The 27,327-nt window shown below is 42.5% G+C and overlaps 1 protein-coding gene across 1 annotated transcript in view; it reads right to left on the bottom strand.

Moving 5' to 3' along the window:
* Nucleotides 1-27,327, bottom strand: part of WNK2 (WNK lysine deficient protein kinase 2) — a 621,829-nt gene that overhangs the window by 110,806 nt on the left and 483,696 nt on the right. Inside the window, exon 21 of the mRNA XM_086939164.1 lies at nucleotides 3,660-3,874. Coding sequence (XP_086795290.1) covers nucleotides 3,660-3,874 — 215 coding nt within the window. The remainder of the gene's footprint in view (nucleotides 1-3,659; nucleotides 3,875-27,327) is intronic.

Here is a 27,327-nt window from a genome sequence, read left to right as displayed (position 1 = left end):
TTCCTTGTAGATGTATAAATCAGGAATACCTCAAGTCAGAGTTGTTGCTGAGGCCTTTGCGCTGGAGAAATGAGGCCAAAGGCCATCAGAAGGGTCTGCTTTAATCAAATCATATCACAGCTGGAGGAAAAGCACAATCCATCAAATTACAGCTTTGGTGCCTTTCATTTATTTGCTCCGGCAATTCCAACAAAGAGCAGCTCAGCCACCTAGTATTCCTTAGTTCTATCAATGTAGACGCTAAATGCCTACTGTGGATTCAACCAGTGTAGCCACGCCTCCATAGAAAGAGGCAGAAAAGATTAGCATGATGGCCTATCCCAGATGGAAGGGTGACATCACTTTTGAAGAAACCTCCAGCTTTTCAGCAGTGGAAGGCCCTTTGCAAAGGTTGACTGATCACCTTTCTGTTGTTTTTTGCGGTCGTTGAGTGCTTAACAGATACTAATGAGGTGCAACCTATGCCCAGACAGTGTTAACAAGTGTTGACATGACAAAACAATGAAGTAATGCTATCACAAAATGTGCTGCATTACGCCACATAATTTGCCTTTTATTGCCATATAATTTAGTCAGCCCTGACTCATAATTTGGCCGTTCCCTGCTGCATAATTCCAGTGGCACTGAATATGTGCAATTTAAATGTTCCCAAAGTATCTCTTCATACATTCTACTTGCACAGCACTGTAAAAAGTGTGATATACACCTACCTGCCTACATAAAATTAATTCTGTTTGTTTGGGGGCAATTCTGGATGAAAATGCTAAATTCCCAAGTTGAATTTAACTCATTATAGTCTCCTCCATTTGGAGGAATTCAGCCTGTGTAGTCTACTGTGGAGTTAGCATTTCCTCCCAAATATGATTTTTTTAAACTGCTATAGGAGGGCCTGCCAAGGTATATGAGAGATGGGTACTGCATAGGGAAATACAATCTACATTAATGACTATCTGGTACAGGTCACCCAGCAAATAAACCAATATACCCAAATGCAAAGTGAAATATTGGGAGTTGTGATATGAAGGAGTGAACCACATGTTTGTAGTTCTCTACTAGATGGAGGAGGTTTGGGGGGTACCTACTCAGGGAAGACCCAGAATTTCAGATTCAGGTAATGAGACACCCTAGGATAGAAGGGATGAAGTAGCAAGATCGCGCTTGTTGCTGGATGCATGTGGAAAAGACTAATCCAACCCTGTGGAGTGTTGGGCACATGGACTGTGGGGCTGTCTTGCCATGAAAATGCTGACTCACTTTGCTTAATGATTTCCATGACAAACATGAGCGATAAGACTACCCTGTCTGTCATGTTTGCTCAAGGAATTGGTGGGAATAAGATCTCTTTGACCCTTAAGATGACTTTAGTGTGCAGATTAGCTCACAGTCCTAGTTTAGTCATACGTTGTTTAAGGGCTCCTGGGTCTGCTGGGAGTGCAAACACTGTATGCTTGATGAGGAGTAAACATGTGGGGGTTAAGCCTTTCCCTCCGTTGGAATCAAGGAAGGTGGTCAATTGTGGCTAGATGTACTCACAAAGTATACCCAAGTAGTAGAATGAGTATTTTCCCTACTTTTGGGATGTTGCTACTTCTAGTTGGGAAATATCCAATAAACTTGAATTGGTTGAAATTCAAGGACATCTCAGAAAGTTCCTACATATGCTAGAATACGGGAATTCTCTCTACATGGGGAGTCCAATATACGTGATAAAAAGACTCCAAGTTGTCCAGAATCCTTCTCAAAATACCTAAACACCAATCAGCCGGACCTGTCCTAGTAGCCTTTTACTGACTCCTGGTTCAAAAGAGAATTCTTAACAAGGCTCTTGGCATCGCACATCAGGCCATCAATGGGAAAAGCCAACTTATTTGTTTCATGGAGGCCTTTCCGATCAACTAGTCAAGAGCTCTTGCCGGTGCCCAAGGTCAAAAGAGTGAGAAGTGGTTGCCGCTCCATTGGGTATGTTGTTCCCAAGCTCTGGAACACCCTACCCACCTCCCCCAGAAGTCAGCAGTCGGAAGACTGATTCAGAAAACTTCTTAAAACCCACCTTTTCTGAAGTCGGGGCTTTAGCTAAAAGGTTCATGCAGGTATTAAGGAGAGGTTGTAGAATTGAGCGCTGGGAGGCCCGGTCGGGTAGTTATGCGCTATATAAATAGAACTGAATTGAATCTCCAATTGCTCTCCTCTCCAACCTACCCACAAGACAAAGTTTTGAACAAATGCCATTACAAAGAAGCCTGTATGAAGCATATTCAAAAACATTAAATAAACCATTATAACAGAACTTTTGGTAGGGGTCCTATTACATTTACATACAGTGTTTCGAGGGTGCAGCTGGAGTGCGCGCCCGATTAGTGTGACTCCAGAGCACTATGGTATTGAAGAAGGATCTGCAGGCTCTTGGACAGTCCTTTCTATATAAAGTGATGGTGCATATGCAATGCCATCTCTATTTTCAGAGGGCATTCCCTCATTTGAATAGAGACATGGCCCCATGCAAATAATGGAATCACTTGGCCGGCACACAAACTGTATTATGTGCATGGGTGCAGCAGCAAACCGGACTTTAGGAGGAGCATGGTTAGTGCACCCCCTGCTGAGGACAGCGGTGCCATGGATCTCCCCTTAAGCAGGCGCAGTCATTCACTAAATCCGTCTGAAGGGGGATCTCTGTCCCCGCGTTAAAGTGCAGGCATCTACCACCTGCACTGTGAAACGCAGATGTGATCAGCCACTTTGCCCATTTCACGGAATGCGCTGCCCCCAGGGCCTGCACACATCCGCTGATGCAGTGGCGGCAGGTCATTGATTGTAGTAGGTAGTGCTTAATTTGAGCCGGTGGTTTCCGGTGCTCAGAACCGGCACTTAATCATCAACACCTGCACTTTTCATGAGCACCATTTAAGGACACATTAATTTATGGTAGGCACCAGGGGATTAAGTGATTTGCCCAAAATTACATGATGTTGAGCCTACGCCGAGACTAGAACCTGGTTCCCCAGCCCCAAAGTCGGCCACGCCACATCCTCTACCGACTTTCATGGTTAGTAGTTGGTTCAGTTTTAGGCAGTGCTAACAGGAGAAACGGGCTGGTGCAAGCTGCCTCCTGACAAGAGCCCCAGCACTTATTTTGTTTTTACAAATTAATAGGAGGGCAAATTGTCCTGGTTTGCACCAGCATAACTGCTTCAAAGTGCCCTGTGGCTCAATCAGTGCACCCATTACATAATGCAGGCCCAGATGTTCCTTTAAGAATAAAGTGCATTTTATCTACACTATCCCAAACTAACAATAGCTCTATTCCCAATATTACCTTTAGAAAAACCCTCATCATCACTCTTCTAATACCATGCCCGGAACCTAATCCTAAATCTAGATGTAAACCTTGCCCTTTATAACTTAATTTATTTTTAGGCGATAAATGCCTTTTGCCCGATAGCCAAAAATAGTCCCTATAGTAACCTAATGATAAAATGTATTATTGATTCATACTGTTTTTTCAGGAAGGTCTCCTCATAGTAACATAATTCCTTTTAGCACATTAGCATCAGCCCTGGGTATTGCATTTTTTCAAATGTAAATATCTTAATCAAATCTTGGTTATTTGGTGATATTTGTAGGGCTAAAAAACATACAATATCAACAAATGAACTTACTTGAATTTGATGGGACGCCTTTCAGCTGCTGAACCAAAGGATTGATCAATTTTCCTGCTTTCAGTTTACTTTTGCTCACTCTTCGCCGCCTGCCACTTGGTGGCGCCACCTGAAATAACCCTACGTTATGGGGTAATGGCTTTCCAAGTCGAATAAAGAGCGCCTCGATTTCATTCTTTTGCTGGGATTGAAGTTCTGAAATCTCCTTCATGTGTCTAGGTGGGAAATAAATACATGGTTACATTAACACTGTGCCTTTTGGAAGATGACAAATTCATTCCATACATCCTTCATTCTTGAGCAAAATAAAAAAAAAATATTTGCATCCAAGCCCTGCCTGACAGCAATATGCCTATGCAGTCATGCTGATATTTACACTAACAGACATCTCCGTAAAAAAATATTAAAATGGTGGAAATCCAGGTAAGTACTGATTTTGGAACCGTGCAAGAGCCAACGTGCAACTTGGAGACATTTAATACCATAACTAGAAAGTTTCTCTGTTCGATAAATGGAGGGAAAGTGGCTAGATACCTTTATATCTGTTGTATCTGACATTTCATGACACCCTGGCTAGGAAGGTCTCCTTAAGCAGTGCCTGCTGGCATCTACAGGGAGGGGGCGGGGGGTTCTTGTGCAAATAAAATAAAACAAATTAAATACTTACCGGGTCCTCCTCCGACCCAAACCTCTTTCTTGAATTGCAGCCCGGCCATCAGGAACCTCCCCTGACCAACCTGGCGCTGCTCTCATGCAGCATGAGAGCAGCACCCTGATTGGAGGGAGCAGCCTCACTCGGCGCTCCACATCGCTCGGGAGGCCTGCACTTGCTCTAACCTAGTTGTCTTAAGACAGCTGAGTGAGAGAGGTTTAAAATGGGCCTGTGTGGCTGGCCATTGCAAGACGGCCAGCCAAAAAGACATGCGCACTTTAAACAGTGCACATAAAGCCCACCCTTCTCACTGCTGCTGTCACTCAGCACGCCCCGCCCCATCCATACGCTCTGTTCAGGACGGGGGATGAAAAATCAAATGGTAATAATTTTCATGCCTGGGGCTTTGGGAGCAATTTAAGTGGGGAGACACCCCTGTCCTTACGCTATCTCAGACCCGCCCTTTAGTAGCCAGGTTTACTCTTAGAGAAGCTTGGTGATGCAGGAGTGGCATGTCAATAGCAAAACAGGCATATGAATGAAAAATAGAAGACGCAAAGTAGTTATAAAATAGTGAAAATGAATTAGCTAAACATAAAACTTAAGCAGAACATGTAAAACTGTCAATTTTCATTAAAAGTCAAAATAAACAACTTGGGGAAAAGATGCAGTGGCAAAGTCAGAAATTGTGGGACAATGAAAAAAACTAAGTGTGGAGGAGGGTATTTTATAGAAGTACTTAGGAGAGAGGTTGGTCTAATTCAACTGTGATGGAGGCTCAACTTTGGTCTTGGTACAAAGAAATAGATTACCTTTACACTTTAATGCCTTATTGAAGCATCATACTCTTCACGGACAGTCGACTGAAAGATGTAGCTGACAAAACTAGACGGGTTCGGTCAGAGATTTCAGAGAGGACTCTTGAATAATAGTTAAACGTTCCAACCAAGAGCCCCTGATAAACAAGTCAGAAATGCAGGTCTTCAGGCTGAACAGCTTCCGTTTCTTGTTTTATTCTGCTGTTCTGGCTTTATAAAGTTTAGATCTCCTCTTCAACACGCAATGGTAGAAGCCCTTTTCTCCCAGTCTCAGGGTCAGAACATTATTACATACCAATGTCCTGGGCCGCTGTGGCCTCTAGCACCTTTTCCTAGCTTGCATTGTAAGGAAAGGCTAGAGCCTATAGAACTTCTATGATGAATAACAAACTGCTTCCATCCAAGTGTAAAAATTGGGAAAGGGTAATCATGCCCCAACCCCAAGGTGCTGGTGAAGCCCAACCATTGTTTCTTCCAGCAAGGACTAGCTAATCCCAGTGCCCAAAGGACAGCTATGGAATCAAACTTATTGATGCCTTTAACAGTATCAATATATTTGGGTAATGGTTGAGAGTCTGGTCAGAATCACAGGGTAAACCTTCACAGGGTAAACCTCTAACTAAGATCCATGTCCCACACATTCTTATTTGGTTATTTCCTTTCTGGGAAGCCAACTCGCTGCACTGCGTGTAGCTTTCCACAAGCAGAACACATCCTCTTTCTTTTGGTTATAAGTCTGGCAACCCCAGAAAAAACAATGAGTCTCTAATAAATTGATCTGCTTTTCGCCTTTGTGAGTTACCTTCTAAGAATCAGACATTTTATAGAGAACCACATAACTTACCAGAATTTTGTTCTTCATTTAAGACATCCTTTTGACTCCCATTATGTGCATGCGGTTAACCAAACCTTCTTTGGAGCCACAGGAGAATTTCTTTTTGTGCTGTTGCTATATTAAGTGCTAGAAGTCTCAACCAATAATCAAACATGTTAGTTTTGCATTAATGAACTGTAACTGCTCCAGAAGCAATTTTCAGGATACAACTTATTGCAATCTATTGGGATGTGTTACAAGCGGACTTCATAAACTCCCCCTCTTCTAGAAAAGGTGGAACCCTTCCCTAAAAAACCTCCTATTTGTGGTTTACGGTGAAAGCGTGACAGTTGCCTGTCGTGAAGTAATTTGGCAAGTAACATTATGTTACTATATTGTATGTTTTGCTTCTTTCAGTTGTTGAATTTGCTGTAGCATTTCATTTCCATAAATACGTATTTAGGTCAGTCATCATGGAACTCCACGGTAGCAGTTTCGAGGATTGGTAAAAATTAAACATTTTCTTTAGGTTGGCTGTTGAGTCTTTCAATCTGCTGACCAAATCTAGAATTCTAGCGGAGTAATTCTCAGCATACTCTAGTTTGCTGGCAGTATTATGACACTGTGTGACCACCTCCATGTCGTTCCCAGCAACTGTGGTGGTACCAGGAAACTTGGGGGGAGATGTGATGTCTTCTCTCCTAGGTAACTGAGCAAGCGTAAGTTACTTGTTCAGACCAATGAGGCAAGTAACGGCATCTTCATTTACAGCTATTTCTCTTTACCAGAGGGAACACAAAGCTGTTGTTCATTGTCTGGAACAAGAGTATTGTCGAACATGGTATCACTTAAACAATGTGCCAAAAAGAGAAAGCTTTGAAAGAACATTCTTCCAGTTCTCCAGTGGAAAAAAGCTGAGAATTTCACTTTTGTCACATAACCATACTTTAGGGGACATTCTAGCTATTTAAAACAGCTTCTGCTGCAGCTTTCATGGTCAGAGATAATTCTACATCTAATACACCTCTTATAGAGACCTCTAGCCCTTATGATTTGCTGGAAAATACAGATAAGTAAACAGGAATCCAATTCATTCAGGATCCTGGCCTGGTTGAGATAGTCCAAAACTTAGAAACAATCTATCCTTTCCTATGTGTACACTGCAATCAGAGGACATAGATGTATTTATTTATTCAATATTATAAGAAAGAACTAGTGTCCCTGCCACAACATGCTAAAGTTCGTAAGGCTGTAGAATGAAAGGAAGAAGTGGCAAAACAATTCCCATGTTTAAAAAAAAATCTAAATGATAGATATTCTAGAGGTTTGCTTTAAGATGTGTTCTTTAATTTCTTGGCTGCTTTGGTTGCTGTGCCAGGATCATCCATTGCAGCCAGGAAACCTATTTGGATGAACCTATTGTGGAGGAGACTGAAAAATCTTTATTAAGAGGAACAGTGGTAAGCAAGTAAATTAAGAAGTTTTGAGCTTGAGTACGGAAGACTACTCGTATGGAAAGCCAGGGCAAATAGAGCGAGGAATGATATTGAAGAGCTTTATATTGATAAGGGAAACTGGTCATACAATCAAGAAAAGACAAAATAATTATTATATAGTATATTTCACAGTTTATATTCAGATGAGACATCAGCCGAAGCATGAGAGTTAAGAGAATGGTTAGTGGAAAGGCAACTCGTGAGACTGTCTGATACAGAAAAGAACTTGCTGAAAGGGAGATAATATCCACCTACCAATTCACAACCCTTATCAGAAGTAACTTCCATTTTGTGATCAGAGCTAGCATTATCAATAAAAAGTACTTCCCTTTTGTCTACCTTCAGCCCCAAACATTTTTATCAAAGTCATGGCAGCTGTGGTGAGTCCGATTAATTCGAGAAGTAATAAAGTCTTTCATTACTTCAATTTATTTTTTTAAATTTTTTTTTAACATTTCTAAAGCGCTGCTTATACCCGTAGGCGTCTTAACTTGCTCATTTCCTCTTCTTTTCAAAAGGCATGCAATCAAGTGATAAAAGTATGTGATGCCCTTTGAAATTGCAGCTCTCTCGCCAACATAAAAAAACCCTGATATTATAGGACCTTCAGTTCATTGTGGCGGTCTTCAGGACTTATCTGATTGACGTTTTTCTTCTCTGGATGAGAAAAAAGAAATGCATGTCTTTCCAGACCTCTCAGCAAGCCATTCCAGACAGCTTAAAAACAGTAAAGGGGGATAAATGGCTGCATCCTTGGTACTTCATCCATGGTCAAGACTATCTTCATACTTTAGTGAAACATCTTCACTTTTGGAATCCGACCTCTCAAGATTACAAGGCCAGGCATACAGTAACATAAAAGTAGCTCTGGACCTCCAGTGGTCGCTGAACCCCCATAATCTAGAAAAGGGCTTCAGGTTTGGGTTTTTCAGCAAAAATAGTATTAATAGTCAGCAGTCCAATTACCCCTCACTCTAAAAGTATATTCTAGTTATTAGAAGAATTTTGAGAACTTGTGTTCTCCCAAAAGTTTGCAACACTCCTATTGTGAACAATCAACAATGCTGTCTTTTTGATGGATGGTTTTCTGTTAGGGTTGGCAGTATCCACTTTGCATAGCCAATGGGAAGTTATTCAGAGGCTCACAGGCATAGTTCATTTGCTTTTAGGCTAATATATAACTAAATAGTTTCTATCTGCGAAGGTTGGTGATAAATTCTCCTGCTGCACCTTGGGATTGACCCTAGTCCAACAGGTATTACAAGAATCACTTTTTGAACCGTCAGAGTCCTGACCTTAAATTCTCATAATTGGGTGTTCTATTTGTGATTGCCATTTACTCAGGCAGGAGAACTGGTGAGACTGGTGATCTCAGAACTAGTTTTACATTTCCGTTTTCCCTCTTCTGTATCTGATGCTTCAGTCCACACATTTGTTGTCCACAACTTTATATGCCTTACCTCCAGAACCAAGTCTTTCAGAAAAGAGTTTTTGTTTGCCTGGAAATCCTGAGTTTTTAGACAGTTTAGGAATGAAAGGCGGTACAGGACCACTTTCGGGAGCAAGATGGCAGCCGTGACTCACGGCTGAGCTGCGGCGTGAAGCAGTGATGGCTCTGCCGGGATTATCCTAGGAAACACCTCGAGAAACTAAGGCGCCCTACTCCGCTTAGGTTGATCGAGGGATACTCTCCTTCAAGCGGTGACTGTCTGTCTTGGATATGAACATCAGCGGGAGTCAAGGAAAAAAGGCACGCGAGTCAGCAGGTGAAGAGAAAAGGAAAGAGCGAGCTTTTAAAACGGCGTTGGAAATCAGATGCCGTTTTTTTCCTCTTACCGCAAAGCGCTGTCTTTCGGAACGCTGAGAGCTGCCGCGGCACTTCTCCTGAGGATCGGGCTTGCCGGCAGGGACGCCGGTAGAGCCCGCAGAGTTCACGGACCTAGGGGGCGGGTCCACACTGACCAGGTGAGCGGCTCCAGCCGTAGCAACAACGGGAAAGGCGGGGAGAGGAACGCGGATCCCGCGAGGCGCAGGGGCAGGCATCAGAGTCATCAGCAGGTACGAGAGGAACAGGCAGAGCAGCAGCTCGTATTGTGTATGGCTACAGAACCGCATTTGGAAGGTAAGCCGGCGTCTAGGAGGAGAAACGCCAATATCAGGACAACTCCTAGGGCTACAGAGATTACAAGTATTACAAGTATCCCAGTAGCTGTTGCTGTAGCAGGAACTACAGATTTTGAAAAAAGCGAAGCAGTGACACTTTCAAGGGCCCCAGAGAGACAACTGGCATCGGAGCTGTGCACTCCTAAGGGAATGAGGCCCCCAGCAGTTAGGACAAGACAAGCTGCTGCCACAGCGGCCGCTACAGCAACAGTGAGCGTAGTTGAGCTCATGAATCGCAAGGAGAAAAAAAACTGAAAAATAAAAATATGGAGATGGTTTCTGTGGCAGGGCTAACACCACTACCTGCTGATGAGCATATGGCAGTTGAGCAAGAATCTGGCCAGGATACAGCTGTCTTGATCACAGTGGATGTTGATGTTGATAGCAGGGCTCCAGGGGAAGCAGGATCCGGGACATGTGAGTTAGCAGGCAAAGAGCTCGTTAACATATCTAGTGCAGCTACCGAGTTGGTTACAACAGCCTCAGCCGGGGAAATGGAGCGTCCATTCGAGCCTATGCTTGAATATGAAGTCCCTTCTCAAGTTGCAAATATCAGTGCAAGTGTTTGTCAGGCGGATCCAGACTCAGATGAGCATCCCTCTCTGGCTACAGGTGATTCACTAGCAGAGAATGTAGCGGCTAATTTCACGGGGGGTCACACTTTAGGTCAAACCTCAGGACAAGATCAAGCCCAGAGAGGTGAATTTGACATGCGGAATGGCTTAACGGATGGGGGCAAAGAGAAGGATAAGGAGAAAGAGAAAACCCCCAGTGAGTGTTTCTTTTCAGTGACTGAGGAGGCAGACTGGTCAGCCGACGACGAGGAAGATGAGCTCCAAAGTTCGGACATCGACGGCAGCAATGCAGAAACAGAAAGTGACCCGGAAGGGGAGCCACCGCTGACAGTTAAAATATCGCACCCTCAGAAAGGACAAAAATGTCAAAAAGATCAAGATGACTTAACATGGGACCATTCTCCTACTACTCTGTTACAGGGCAATTTAAGCCAGGCGGCACACCCCCTGCAGGATCAAGGGTCCATACCAATATCACAGGATACTACACAACCTTCAATGAACTCAATGATGTCAATGATGGAATCAATCCATCAGGGCATTACAGCACATCGTGAGGAAACCAGATCTGATAGTCTCAAGGCCCAGGCTACTATGAGGAAAATGAAAGGGGTGGTCAGGAAGCTTTCAAAAGCCTGTGAGAATATGGGAGATAGGGTTTTAAATCTGGAAGAGAGAATTGTCTCTACTGAAGCTGAGGTGGCAACTGTTACAAGGAAAGTGGAATCCCTAGACTCACAAGCACAGGATGTCCAGTGGAAACTGGAGAATTTAGAAAATAGACTAAGAAGAAACAACCTTAGAGTCCTAGGGATTCCGGAAGGATGTGAAGGACAGGATGCTAAGGCCTTTATTGTGAAAATTTTCGAGAAAGCATTCCCAGACGTCGCAGGGTGGAACTGGACTACCGAAATCCAGAGAGCACATCGAATACCATTCAGGCTAAGGCAGAATGCTAGGGCTGATGATAAACCCAGAGCAATTTTGATATACATAGGGAACTTCCTGCTGCGCCAATCTATCGCAGAAAAAGCGAGACCAGATTCTAAGAGGGCTTTTGAGGGAGGCTCTTTTTTCGTAAGGCCGGATTTTTGCCACACCACTGTGGAACGGCGATGGAGACTAAGATAGCTAATCAAGCCTTTTCAGGATAAAAGGATACAGGTGTATCTCATTAATCCTGCCCAACTTAAAGTTATCCATCAGGGAAAGACTTTCTATTTTCCCTCAGAGATTAAAGCTCGTGACTTTTTAAATTCAGTATAGATTGGGCTTATGTTTAAGTAGTATTCTTAAATTAGACTAGCCCTAGGGCGGTATAATGGTGTTAACATGGGTCACTAACAGAAATGTATGAATTTCAAAGGTATGAGGCTGTGTTATTGTATGTTTTCAGGAGTTAAAACAGGTTTAAAAAATAAGGTTTTTAAAAAAAAAAAAAAAAAAAAAAAAAAAGGGGTAATCAATTGGTTCAATTGGTTTCTACCATCGGTTTTGTTGGTTTTGGGGGAATTTCAGGGTGAGGGTGTGTCCAAATAATATGTATCTTTATGTTTGAATTCAGAGCCCACTGCGCGCTGCATCCATCACACGCACAGACTTAGTCTGCGCGCTCCTTCAGGGTGGGGGTCAGGGTCAGGGGTGGGTTCAGGATGGGTTGTGACACGGGGTGGGAGGGTGGGACACGGGGGGGAGAAAGCAAAAAAAAAGAAAGTTCTTGCAGTTAAGATGTATATTGTAGAAGATGTAAGATCATTAATGCTAATGTTACTTTATTCATTCGAAGTTTTCAGGAGTATAATTGATTGGATAGACCAATGGCTACGACTTCTGCAGGGCTATGTCTAAGTTAAACGTAGTTAGTCTTAACGTAGGTGGCTTGAATAATTGGAAAAAAAGAGGTAGGTTGGAGGAGTATATTAAAATAATAGGGGCCGATATCCTCTGCCTACAGGAAACTCATTTGCCGTGGAAAAATAAACATTGGTTGAATTTAAGGGGTTATGAAATCTTATCATGTTCTTCACAAACATCCACGATAAAAGGGGTAGCAATCATCGGAAAGACAGGGTTGGGGGGGGTTAAAAGAAGTAAGGCAGATAATTCTGGACGCTGGGCTATGTGTGAAATGTACATAGGTCTTACAATCTGTACAATATACGGGTCTAACCTTGATGATCCAGCAGTAATGGATTATTTAGAGCAGGAGTTAACAAATTGGTCAGCACCTGTAATAATCTGCGGAGATCTAAACATCTCAGCAGATTTTACAAATGGGAGTGCATATACAGGTCGGAAGCCACGGGTATATAGGGCGTTATCTTCTCTTATTAAATCCCATGGTTTGATAGATGTTTGGGGAAGTTTAAAGAGAGGTAATCCAGGGTTTACGTATTTTTCACACCCTTTTAACAAATATACCAAACTGGACTATTTTATGATAACAGCTAATTATCTTCCAAACGTGGAAATAGTAAGGTTACCCAAGATAATGTCGGATCATAATCCCCTCGTGTTAACAATTGCTGTCAGTAAACAAGGGAAAAAAGCTAGACCTTGGACTTTCGATAGGAAGCTCCTAATGGATAAGAATTATATCTCGCATCTGAAAACCTGGTGTCAGTCATATTTTGATGCAAATAGATATAGTGCTCCCCGTAATGTTGTCTGGGATAGTTTTAAAGCTGGTCTGAGAGGTGAGACGATTAGCTACGCTGGACGAATGTGGAAGAGAGGTAAGATAGAGAGGGAACGTTTATTGGGTAAACTGGCAGATGCAGAGGAACAGCATAGGAAAGATGTATGTCAGGGGCGTCAGGGTAATTCAAGCTGGGAGCGACTGAGTAGTATTAAGGCTGAACTTCAGTTACAATTGGCAAAAAAAGCTGCAGCCGGATATCAATCATATAGATCTGGAATGTATGAAACAGGGGAAAGTGCTGGTAAGGCTCTGGCTCTGCGGATAAGGCAGGTTGCTTCGAGGAATATCATAACTGAAATAAAGGAAGGAGATCAAATGTATAAAAAGTCAGATGAAATCCTTGATGTCTTTAGAAGATTTTATCAAGAGCTTTACAAAGAAGAGCCAGAAAATGATGATCCGGGTATAAATTGGCCGGAAATGGGTATCAAACTTACCTCTAGTCAGAGAGAAAAACTGGAATGTAGTATAACTATAGATGAATTATCTGAGGCATTACAGGATTTAGCATCTGGCAAGGCGGCAGGACCTGACGCCATTCCTCTGGAAGTATATAAATGTTTAAGGGAAGTAATAACACCCTTACTATTGGATTTATTTAATGGGGTTATCAATACTGGGGCTATCCCGGAATCCTGGACCGAAACAAATATTGTGGTCTTCCATAAGAAGGGGAAACCGAAAGAGAGCCCCGGTTCATATAGGCCCATATCACTAATAAACAGTGATAATAAACTGTACGCTAAAATTATGGCGACACGGCTGGCCGGGATCATAGGGACCCTGGTTTCTCCCTGGCAGCATGGTTTCATTCCAGGCAGAGGCACGACCGATCACATAAGGAGAGCCATCACATTATTTGATATACATGCTGCTGATGGAGGGAGGGCCGCTATGATCCTTCTTGACGTGGAAAAAGCCTTTGACCGTGTCAGGTGGAGCTTCCTGTGGAGGGTAATGAGAGACAGAGGTTTTGGCCCGAAATTCCTACAGGCAATTGGTGCTATGTATGCGAATCCAACGGCAAGGATCCATCTTATGGGTGAGCAGTCGGGGAAGATCCACATATCAAGGGGCACGCGACAAGGGTGTCCGTGCTCACCCATCCTTTTTGCTCTGTATATAGATCCTCTAATAAATCTATTAATGAATAGTAAAATTAAGCCAGTTGTCACCAATGGATTCCAGACTAAAGTACTCGCCTATGCGGACGATGTCGCTATCTTGACCACGGATCCTGATAGTGCCCTGAATGAAATTGTTAGAATTACTTCTGAATTTGGGAGACTATCGGGATATCGTCTTAATGTAGCTAAAACGCAGGTATTATGCACCGGCAATATAAATAAAATGGATAATAGATATCTGGACTCAGTTGTCTATTTAGGAATCATAATTAATGCCCAGCCAAAGGATATCATCAAAGACAATTTTGAGCCACTATTGATCAAAATTAAACAGGATTTAAGGAGAATAGACAAACTTCATTTATCAGTTATAGGAAGGGTCAATGTGATCAAAATGTCTATCTTCCCAAAAATTTTATATAAATTTAGGTCTATCCCTTTCAAAATTGAAGATGCATTGATAAAGGAAATGGAGTCTATATTCATGAACTTTGTATGGCAGTATGGCAAGGTTAGGAGATCTAACAGGCTCATGTCCCTACCCCAAGAAAAGGGGGGGTTGGGAATACCCAATCTCAGGTACTACAACTGGGCCTGCCTCCTTACAGGGATGTCCGTGCTTCTCTTCCCAGATGATACCAGATATAGCCAGGGAGTCATCCCCACTATTTATCACCTGGCACTGGGGGGGGAAGTACACGGGATATTGTCAAGGAAACACGACAAACGTTTCTTTAAAGCATCGGGTTATAAGATTCTGGGTGATATTTGGGGGATATGGTCCTCTATTTGTAAAGATCAGGACATCCCAAAGTACAATCAGCACACCCTATTATGGAATTCAGATCTATTCCCGCATCTAAGTGATGATGGCCCATGGAAATATTGGGAAAGACAAGGGATCACTTCTTTAGGCCAAGTAATGATTAAAGACGTCTGCAGGCCTCTTGAACTGCTGAGGACACGGTTTTCATTGCAAGGTGTTCAAGAATTTAAGTATATGCAGCTGGTTAATATTATTAAGTCGAAAAGACCGGGTCTGAATATATCTAATGGATGTGCTCTATTAGATTATTTGAAAGGCGGAGGGCATAGAATCAAGGATTTGTACAGGATACTTATGGAGAGCCTCCCCGATGATTTGATTGAGGTGGAGGAGAGCTGGGCCTCCAAACTGCAGGATTCTGACATTGATCTTGACAGGGCACTGGCATTGGACAAAAGATTTCTGAGATAATCAAATTTAAGAGCACAGCATTTCAAGACTCTGTTTAATTTATATTATACACCAGCTAAACTGTTTAAATGGGGCAAGAGACCAGACCATAATTGTCCTAGGTGCGGTAATGGGCCAGCAGACATATTACATATGTTTTGTAACTGTGTAAACTTGGGTCCGATTAAAAATGAAATTGAAAAGTTTTTAGAGGGGCTGCTAGATGTTAAAATTGACCTATCCCCTACACTTTTAATATTTGGTTGCGATGCAAAGCTAGGTCTGAGTATAGAGATAGAGGCGTTGGTTTTTATTTCGACAGCTGTTCTCAGGATATTAGTTGCTGCTGTATGGAAGGATGTGGAGCCTCCAACCTTCCAAATGTGGATGTGTAGGTTGTTAGGGATTCACAATATCGAATCAGAACTATATGCCCTTAAAGGAATTAAATCCAGAGAAATGGGTTTACGTGTATGGGCACCAGTGGCCAGTTGGAGGAAGTCAAGATGTGCGACCCCATAGATTATATCGCGGGATGTCATGGTCAATGTTTTGTATGTCTGGTTCTCACCCTGTTATTTATTTCTGTCTCTCCTGTCAAACATTGCTACCGGACAATGCTGCCTATATTGTATTGTATTTACTATATTATCAAGTGTATTTATCTGGGTCTATATTTTATGATGATATATTTATATATACTGATGATTTTAATGTATATTTTGCTGCTGTGAACTTTCAATAAAAAAAAAAAAAAAAAAAGGACCACTTTTAGAGGTAATGTGAGTTCCAAGTGGCAGTGCCAGTGCCAGAAAGGAGCTTGAGAAGATCAACATTTAGGAATGTCCAAAAGGAGCAGGTTCTTGCTCCTGGAAAGTACAAGGCCTCCAAGCATATTCTGCAGATTGCTATGTGAGCTTGGTCTGTCAGTAAGGAGTGCTTTGCGTGTGAGACAGCAGATTTTTAAACTTTACCCCTCTTCTAAAGGTTGTTCACTGGATCAGTTAGATGCTTGGATAATGTAATCACATTTGTTTCTACCAGCAATTAAGCAGGTTGTGGAATGGAGGCTAGCTTTTAGTTTGACACAGTGTTAGCTATTAGATCCTCTGGGATGGTATTTACCCCATCGATTATTGAAATGATTAGGTCATGTGCGGCTCACTCCTGTTAGTTATTCGGAAGAAGGTGCCGAATTCTCTTTAAATGGTAAAAGTAATCAGCTGTCTGAGCAGGTTTGTTCATCTGTGGTAGCATAGGAGTGGAGGCTAAATCCAAAACCGTACAATTTTGATAGAAGCTAAGAAAGATAGTACACAGCCAATATCTACAAGTTCTGTGAAAAGAGTAGGATCCATTTTATTCTTTAACCTGCAGGAGAGCAGTAGAAATATGGTCTTCTGAGGATTACAGTTCAAGCAACTGAAACCCATTTGGGTATTTTCTTTATACCCCTCTGTAGTGTGAGAAGATCATGGATGGATTATATATTTATGTACAGTTGGTTGCCATCTGCTTATCTGTGGAACTTTTAGTCCATGCTTTTGAAAAGTTAACATAGCTGCTCAACAAAAACTGAACAAGAACAGGGAAAAAGTCTAGCCTTGTAGGATGCCGCTGAAAGCATGACATCTGTTTTGGTCCTGACCTACCGTTCCCCAGTATGACCAATTAAGAGTAGACAGGAAGAATCTGAACTAGCTCAGCACCATGCCCCTGAATCCCATACTAGTTTCCAATGTATTGAGCAGAACATTGTGGTCCACTGTGTTGAATGCCTCCCTTTCCTCTAGAAAATCATGGCTATCATCCAGTACTTTTAACATTGCTATTTCAGTGCTGCCCCCTTCTCTAAAACCAAAATAGAGTTATATTTGTTCATTTGGATCACAGGGGGGCATTTCGCAATGGTTTTCCTAAGCAAGGGTAGGTTGGTGACCTTCACTATTCAGAGTTCTTGTCTTCCTCATCACAACCGAAGATCCCACCCTCCCTGCCTAAACTTTCAGATTGGTTTTCAATTGTTGGTTAATCAAGAAAATACAGAAAGGGTTTAGGAAAAGCTTCCTCCTTTTCTACAGCAGGTGGACTATCAGACAGAGCCGCATTGCAATGGTGGGCTATTTGTAAACTTGGATACGTTTTGCTGAAAATGGAGGCAAATTTCCCGGGAGGCGAGCACTGCGACGAGAAAGACCAGGACTCTGAATAATGATGATTTCTGTAAGTACCCAGTCTCATTACATCCACATAAACCCATGGGTTCTGCTTTCAGTTGCTTGGCGTAGAGGGAATAGGTAGAGATTAATTTCTTCTAAAATAGTAGCCATTCCTGAAATCCAAAGAGCCTAGATGCAAGTACATTGTGAGCCCTGAAAAGTGTTAACCAGCACGAGCTGCAGAACAGACTACCAAAGTATATTTCTTTAGGTACATTGTATCACCCTCAGGAAAGACCATCTGATGAAACAAATCCTGCTATTATGTTTGTGAGCTGGACCCAATATTGGCTCTGAAGAAAGGTGCAATATTACCATACACAAGACTAGGCCCCAAGGCTCAGGTTGTAGGTTTTTAATTTTTTTTTTACAAGAGATGCGATAAGGGGTCAGCATCCATTATGTATCAACAGGTTATGAGAGTGAGGAAGTTAGTTGAGAACAGTTTAACATGGGAGTCAGTTTAAATCTGCAAGAGTAGCTGATAGTCTGAGTGAGCTGGACCTGAAGTAAACAGGCAGAAGCACAGCGTATATGTGTTTCCTGCAAGCCAGAGTTGGTTCGGATTGTTCTAAAATTGAGGTTAAGAGACAGAGAGAGAGAATAGATTGCTTCTTTTCATTCATTTAAGAGCCTCTGGAAAAAACACAGATTGTTAAGGAGCTAAACATTTTATAGTAGCTATTTCCAAATATACCAATTGCTTGCAGTGCAGAATTAGAGCGAACAGATTGCTATTCATTTTATTTTGGGACCTTTTTACACAATCTGACTAAGGATTCTCATGTATGAACTGTCTGTCATTTAGAGAGAGCAGAAGGCTCTGAATCACTGCCTGCAGGGAGCAGGTTCACACATGGAAGACATTCAGACAGTCTAATATAATTAGCTCAGCATCTGAACTATTTGAATCAAGTCGCATCACCCTGACTTACACACATACACATACTACATGCCATGAGCATTAGTAGGCCAAAGCGGGTAATTAATGACTTTGGTACTAACCAGAGATAAATCCCTTGGATCCAATCACCTAAAAAAATTGTACATATATTTAAATATTTGGAGACTTTCAATTTAGAGACATGTGGAGAAATTGCTGTGATGCTCAGGGTGCAACTTCTAGTTGTTACTTAAGAGAAAATCTCACCAATTGTAAGAATCAACAATTACTTGACTTTATAATGTCCGATGAAAAGCAAATATTTAATTTGTTCCAACTTCACTGAAGATTCAGCTAACAACAATGCTTGCTGGTATTTACTACTTGCACATTCTTTTAGTATTGAGTTGACAAAAACGATTCAATTAGAAGAAAGAAATGCAATTTGATTCTGAAGAATAAGTTACTTAACTTTGGTAATGCTCCTTATGGTAAATACTTAACCCCTCCCCTGCTGGTGACGGAACCGCTCCGTCACCAGCAACGGTCGTGCTGTGCTGATGACGGAGTGGTTGCGTCACGGCCCGCTCGGCAGGCCTGCGCAGCGCGTATTCTGCGCCTGCGCTGCGCGTTCCATTAAGCGGGCAGGGCCATGACGGAACTGCTCAGTCATGAGCACAGCGCGACCGCGGCTGGTGACGGAGCGGTTCAGTCACCAGCATGGGCGAGCTGCGCGCCCCCCCACCCCCCGCCCCCTTAGTGCTGCGGCGGAATAGCCGCCGCAGCGAAGGGGTTAAACTGCAGATTCCTCACCTTTAGAATAGTCTCAGGCATCAGACTGGATGAGGAGATTTTTTCAGCGGTGCTCCCTTCGGGCCATGGCACAATATGACCCTCCGGTAACTTCACACTGCCCAGAAGTGATGGTGCGGACCAGCATACACGTGCTAGCTCTGCACACTGTCAGTTTCTTAAACTTTCTTATCCCAGGCCCGCAGTCACAGAGCAAACTAATTGCCAATGACAGTGTGCCAAAATCTAACCTGGGGTCTTATTATGATTTTCACAACTCCACAAAACTAGGATTTGGGAGAAAATTGAGGAATCTGCAGTTAGATTATCCTCCAGAAAGAGGGTTATCAAGGATAAGTAAAATGTCGTCTGTTGGATACTCGCCTTTAAAATAGATACCACAGAGGTACCGCCCAAAAGTGGAGGGACGTAGGACTGGATTCCGATTAGGAAGTCTTTTTTTTTTTTTTTGCAGAGTTTTATATAGCGCAAACTTGACCCGAACCGCATCGGGTATCAGAGCACTGTACATAGCACCAGTTACATTACATGAGGGGAGACATTCATTTTTGTTAGGCACGGGGAGATTACGTGATTTGCCCAGAATCACAGGATGTTTGGCGTCATTACCGAGACTCGAACCCAGATCCCCAGGTCCGAGGTCGAGCGCCCTACCTATCAAGCCGGTCTGTGAAGTCTGTAGTGTTCCGTGAAAGTATGCACCTATTCCCACGTCATAGCCGGCAGGTATCCAGAACTGGTAAATGCCCCCTTCCCAGTGCCATTGTGGTGAGACTGGTGAAATGAGCCTTCAGGCGTTCTGGGTTTTCCTTCTTCACCAGCGCATAGCAGATTTTATAATAAACGGCTATATAGCTTTGCTCAACCTTTCCTTTCATGGTCCCATTGCAACTGATCATTTCACAATAGTCTTTAGTACAGGCAGCATAGAATCTCAAAGCTGTGCCAGGGCCAGACCAGTGTAGCCCCTCTACCCCTTTGGTGGGATGAGTTGGAGAGAAAAATGTGGGCAAGGTGATCGACTGACCAAAATGGAAAGGTGATACCACCTGTGGCAGAACAGATGCTAAAGTCCACTGCACAAGTTTTCCCAGGGAAAAAGTGGAATAGAGAGGTCCTGTATTTCACCAATGTAACAAAGAGAACTGATGATGGAAAATGCAACTTACCCTGTAAGGATCTATTCATAATGTGTAGTGCTGTGGAGTCACATGCTCCACATACTCCTTCCACTAGTTTTGGGCCTGAATAATTGCAACTGGTTTTCATTTGAAGATGTTTCAAGTCACAAGACTTGTCACTCCTTCCTTGGTCCACAATGAACAAGGGCAATGGCTTCATCTAATCCAGAATCCCTGGCAAAATTTTCACCAACAATCGGGAGAAATTATGTCAATTACACCCTACCTCACCCCCCTCCTCACTAAAGGACTCAGTGACTGAACTACTGTACCGGGAGAATCTGCTGAGGAATGGCCTCAGCCTCCCATTGTGCTGTGTGTCGATGTCAAGTCCAGATAGCAAGGTCGGGAAGGCCTGTGTCGAGACCAGGCCTAATCTTCATTTTGCTCTACTAAACACCCGATCACTTGCAAAACATTCTCTCGAGGTGTTCTCACTCCTACAGAACGAGAAACTTGATTCTCTGGCTCTTACAGAAACCTGGATCAATGAGAGGTCAGGACCTGACATTGTAGCTTCCCTCCCCCCAATTTAGAGCTTCGACTTGCAATCGCCTGGAGAACAAAAGAGGGGGATGTGTAGCTCTCCTTCTCCGTGACACTTACAGCACAGAGACAATCATTGAGGAAAGCCTCGATGGAGCAGAAGTTCTGGGGATTCGGCTAGGATTTGCTTCTGCCTGTTTAGTCGTGATCATTGTCTATCGTCCTCCACAGTCGACTCGCCACTTTCATCATCAGTTTTATGAAATTATGTTTAATATTTGCTACAGATATCAGCAAATTCTGGTCCTCGATGATTTTAATTATCACTTGGACCAAAACCCGAGAGACCTGCCAGCCAAGAATTTTGACGACCTTATGACAACGATGGGGCTTCACCAGATTGTAAGCCATCCTACTCATGTTAAAGGCCATATTTTGGATTTGATCTGGACCTCAAACTCGTTAAATTCCATCCATCTTGTTAATAGCCCTTGTGGCTGGTCTGATAATTTTTTAATCAACGGTACACTGTCTTTGGACAAACGGTTGATACACAGATCGGCCCAATGGAAAATGAGTCGTAAATGTTTAAAACTTGATGAAACTAAATTTAAGGAAGCATTTGTTGAAGCCAGACTTAGCAGAGTCCGGGTAGATGCTACACATCTAACGGCCCAGCCCACCAATGTGGACTTAATGTATAAAGAAATGACATCTGATGTGCTAGTCGCGATTGACCATGCTGTGCCGCTAGGAAGGATTAGGCTGTCAGGAAATAGTAAGGGAGCCCCTTGGTATACTCCTGCCTTGAGAATGGAAAAACAAGCTCTCCGTAAATCTGAGCGTCTTTTGGACTCTGCTTCCAAATCTACATCCAATGCAACATTGGTACTCTATAAAACATCTGTGGCTGTAGCCAAGTCTAGTTATTATGAAACCAAGATAAAGGAGGCAGTTGATATCCAAAGCGAATCCTTTAAAGTCCTTAGAGAGTTAAGCTGTCCTAAAGTATCCAGTCCAGACTTTGATCAAGCTGAGTGTGAGAAGATGCAAGAGTTTTTTCTGACTAAAGTTAAGGACATTATTTCAAACATTAACAGCTCCTGGCTCACCTCTGTTCCACCGCTAGAAGAGGAACTGCTAATGCCACCAAACAATTCTTTGTTGGACTTCCCCCCCCCCTCCCCTCTTGAGCCTCACGATCTACTTCGTATTGCATCGAAAATTAATTCTGGTTCGCCTGATGATCCTTGTCCCCTGAAAGTGTTTCAATCTATCATGCCTGTTCTGGAAGGGGATATACTATCTATACTGAACACATCCTTAGCCAGTGGGAAGGTCCCACTTAAACTTAAGGAAGTTTCAGTTTTCCCCCTCCTTAAGAAGGTGGGAGCAGATGCAAAAAATCCCAAAAATTATCGACCGATCTCTCAGCTCCCCTTCATGGCTAAGATCTTGGAGCAACATGTGCTCTGCGCTCTTTCTTCTTATATAGGAGACAATAATCTCCTCCACCCTACACAAGCTGGCTTCCGAGCACACAATAGCATGGAATTGGTGATGCTTTCATTGCTTGATGATCTGCGATGTGCAGCAGATAAGAAGGTTCTATCTGCCTGTATCCTCTTAGATCTCTCAGCCGCTTTCGACACAGTGGTCCGTGGTAAATTGGTTTCCCATGTCGGCCGGCTGGGAGTTTCGGGAATGCCCTCCAATGGATCTCCTCTTTCTTGGCTGATCATTTTCAGAGAGTTCAGATGGGAGAGTATACTTCTAAAGCCGGTAGGTTAGGGTGGGGTGTACCTCAAGGTTCAGCTTTATCCCTCCTCCTATTTAACATTTATCTGCAGTCACTGATTTATGCACTATCCAAACTGGATTGTCACGTTTTTAATTACGCATACGACACACAATTGATCGTCCACATTGATAACACTGCTCCCTCCCAGGTTAATGTCCAGGACATCCTACGGTTCATTACTAACTGGATGACTTTTAATACTTTGAAGTTAAACCCAGATAAGACGGAGGTCCTGGTCTGTCCGCAGTGGTTTCACCTTGGTCTAGCTGTTGCTGGCCTTTAGAGCTAGGCACAGTGCCCTCGCCAGTATCTGCCGTTAAGAGTTCGGACATCACGCTGGACACTGACCTCTCATTAAAGCAGAAAGTCTCAGCAGTAGTTGGGAGCTGTGTTGGTTTAATGCAGCAACTTTGGAAGGTGGTACATCTGTTGTCTGTATCAACTACACAGAATATGGTGACTGCACTTATCCTTTCCTGTTTAGATTATGGGAATGCAGTCTATCTTGGGCTTCCTGATGTACTCCTAAAAAAACTGCAGGTTGTTATGAATGATGCTGCAAGGTTAATCTATATGCTGCCTAGAAGCTCCCATGCTACCCCAGTATTGAAGCAGCTGCATTGGCTCCCAATGAAACAACGTATTGAATTTAAGGTTTTATGTATTGCACATAAATCACAGTATGGCATGGCCCCAGAATATATCAGAGACCGCCTGAAGGCTTATGCACCCAGCCTCCTGCTCCGTTCATCAGACTCTAGACTTTTAGTCTGTCCACGGTTTACGGGAGCTAGACTGGGTGGCCGAACCTTTTCTGTAGTGGCTCCTAAACTCTGGAATAAACTACCAGAGACTCTTCGCAAAGAAACTAGGCTCTTACCTTTTAGGAAGTGCCTGAAAACGGTACTATTTAGAGAGGCCTATGGCTAACCTCTTTCTGTGGTCTCTGTTCGCCTCTCTTGGTTCTGGAGTTTCTTTTTCTCTGCTAGACACTGTAGTGCATATGTATTTTGAACTATGTTAACATCTTAGCACTTAGAGACCTTGGGTGATAGGCGCTATATAAGTATAAATACAAATTCAAATCTAAGATTGTTTTCCGCCCATAGGGTGAATATTCTAAGGAGAGTTTAGTGCCTTAGAAAAGCGTTCTGTACATTGTGAAAGGTGAGATGAAAACTAAAGAGTAATACACATCTGATGAGTGGCTTCTGAGTAGTGTGAGAATAGGAACATATGAATCCACAGCATTACATGCTATAAAAAGATGGTTGAAGGGTAGGCATCCTTTTTTCATAGCAGATCTGGCTGTAGAGACACATGACCAGCTTAGTAGCAAGCAGATGACCTAGACTTTAACAAGGTTAACACAATTTGGCAAACTGAAGCAATTTGATGAACATGCATGTCCTAACAGTCTTTTGTTAATGTGTGGAGTTGATCAAGTGGCAGCTTCACAGAGGTCTGCTAATGGGATGAATCTAGAAATGTCATGGTGGCTCCCTTTTTGTGTGTGGAGTGTGCTCCAGGAGGCCCAGCTAATGAGTGTTTGGCTTTACCGATCTGTATGTATGTAACAATCCATCTGAAACGGTCTTGGAAATGTGGTGCCCTTTGTGAGGCTTGTGCAAAGATTACAAACAGTTGTTCTACCAAAGACTTGGCCCAACCAATATAATAGAGAAGCATCCTTTTAACATATGCAAAGCTCTTCCCACTGCAGAGTCAGGGTGTGGGAAGAAGATGGATAGGTCCATAGTTTGACTAATATGGCAAGAATTTGGGATGGATTTCAAGGACTACCCTGACCATTTGCACATGAAAGTTTGCTCAATGGTTAAAGCCTGTAACTCACTGGTGTGTGTGAGGAAGTGAATTGTTACTAAGAAGGAAAACTTCCAAGACAAAACTGTAGACCAAAGGAGCGGAATGGTGCAAAGGATGGGCCTATGAGGCACGTGAGAATTACATTAAAGTTCCAGACAGGGGTTGGAGGTGTTTTGGGAGGTATACCCTTCTAAAGTTTGCAATGGAAGCTTTAGCAAGGATTTTGAAAAGGGCAGTATATTCCTTGTTCTGCATGTATGCTTCAACTGCAGCCAAATGAAGGCAGATGGAAGTATATGCTAACCCAAACTTTTGGCGAACCTTTTCCACTTTGCCGCAAACGAGGTACGCAAAGTAGGTCTGTTCTCCTAATGCAGGTTGAGCATGCACTTCTCTGGGAGCTTGAAGGACCTTTATTCTAGGTGCCAAATTGAGCTGGATGGGGTGTGGGTGTCCGAGATGGCTCTGATGTTTAGTGAGAAGGTCCAGCCTCAGGGGCAGTTTCTGATTTGGTCTCTCAGATGGCTCAAGGAGCATGAACTACCAAGGCTGAATGGCCCAGGTAGGCATCACTTTGATGCGAGTCATGAATACCTGCTTTATTTTTTGGTTGCGTATGGAATGAGTGAGATATAAAGAAAAGCGTGTGAAAATATTCCTGGCCAGTTAATCCATAGAAAAAAACAAGGCAACCCAATAGCCTACTGGGAGCCTGGGTACTGAAACTCTAACACAACTACTGTTCAGAATGATATGAATTCGATTGTTTGAAACTTCTGTACATTACAAATAAATGAGGAGGCCTAAAATGTCTTATTACACTCTTTAGTAGAATGCAGTATATTCACCTAAAGATAGAATACTGGCAAAAGGGTGAAAAAGGCACAGTGAGAATGTGACTTTGGTGGTCAATTATGTACAGTGTAGAGAATGGCACACACAGTTTCCAGACTGCCTACTATAAATGCAATGTTTCAATATATTCTTAAATCCAGAAAAACGGTCAGTCTGTTCCATTAATGTCGACGTTTCGCCATCAATTGTCAAAACTGGATGAGGTCACCTTCAGGACAGAACAAACTGCAGTAGCAACCATTCTGCGAACAAAAAGTAACAGGCCTAGAGAAAGTCTATAAAATTCTCAAACTGCACAAAGCCATGCAGAAGGTGAGGTCTGGCTGAAGAGTTGCACTGGTAGTCCTATACAAAGGGAAGGGCCATGTGAAGATTACATCCTCTGACACGAAGTAAATCTAAACCAAAAAAAGTCCAGAAAGGCTTCTGTCATTATTGAATAGTGCTCTGAAGTCATACTAAGAAAGATTCAATAAATTCACAAATCAGTAAGTTTACATAGTAAACAAAGTATTACCATAATGGTGTCAAACCAATTACAAAATTACAGAGCCTGTAACGTGGTTGGCAGTGCTGTACAAGGCTTTATGCTGCTGAAATGTATCAATACATACATATAATCTGCAAACTAAATGCCATCGATGAGGTAAGTACCAGAAAAAGCATTAATCAATTCACAAGTTCTAAATGGTTGCTTTCAAAGGAAAGGGTAACAAGTAGTACCTTAAAAAAAGGTTGTGCAAAAAGGTCAAAACTGTCAACCTGAAAACCGTGGCATGAACACCATAATTATTTGTGGCCATATTAGCTCAGCACCTAAGAGGAGACCTCATGGAGAACACATCTCTTTAAAGGCAACATATCAAGTCAAATTGAAAAACAGCAAAGAAAGACTTTAGAAAAGGAACACACTACATCCTACTTATGTATGATGGAACATCCAACCAAGTGAAAGCTGAAAAGAAAGGGACTAGTCAGTGTTATTAAAGTGTACCATAATAATGTATGCAGGAAAGAAATGAGAACTAACCTCAGGTGCGATCAAGCAATTTATTAAGGGGACAGTGCAGTAAATGAGAATGATGGCCAGACCTGACAATAGTCAACCACACTAATTATCAAACTACAAAGTATTTTTTTCTACATACACATCTGTTAAATTAAAATGCAATCAACTGACCATTCCTAAATGGATAGCTGTGACAACACCAATTATGAACAGAAGGAAATGAGAATGACAATCACAACAAATATATCAAACTATAAAGGTAATTTTGACAAACCCAAACTTGTCAACCATCTATTAGTTGTGAATACAGAAAGGTGAATCTTCAGTACCTATTGGCAATTAAAGTCAGAAGGGAATGTTTCTAATCTGTTGACATGTGGGATACCATTGTTCAAGAAACAACAGTGACACGCTATGTATCTGAAATACACATGGAAAGTATACAGAGAATGGTAGAAAAGTCAAACACGGGCCAAGAATAGATTCTCAACATATCCAGTAAGCATAAAAAGAAAGTTTAAAGCAATGTGGTGGAAAGACGTATCCATTCAAATTTTTCCCCAAACCCACCCTGAACAAAGTTCTGAACAGTGTCCAAAGTATACATCTAACGATGTTCTTGTACTAACATTAAACAGGCAAAATCTTTTCCTCTTTCCGATGGGATACCTCTTCGATTGCCCATTTAATTTCAAATGTAAAATATTGGGAATTTGCAGACCACCTCATTTAATGGTGCTGTACAATTAGATTCTCACACAAACCCTTTGTTTGTGACCATTAGCCAGCGAGGCACATGTGCACCCTTGCGTGCAGCACTATGGCAAAGCAAAAGTCCATCATCTCCATAAACATCGTTACTAGCCTTACAGTAAGTGGACCTCATATCTGAAAAGAGGCAGCAGTATTTGTAATGCCATCATACTCTCGATGTTGGGGTATGCTTTTCCAATAACATTTACGTTGGACCCTAGGAAGGACTAGGGGCCAGGTGTATCAAGGGTTTTCCCGTTGGCAATCGGTCCGATTCTG

Source organism: Lissotriton vulgaris, chromosome 9 (genome assembly GCF_964263255.1).
Source record: "Lissotriton vulgaris chromosome 9, aLisVul1.2, whole genome shotgun sequence".
Lineage (NCBI taxonomy): Eukaryota > Metazoa > Chordata > Amphibia > Caudata > Salamandridae > Lissotriton > Lissotriton vulgaris.
Note: the sequence above shows the minus strand (reverse complement) of the source record. Positions and strands in the feature narration are given on the sequence as shown.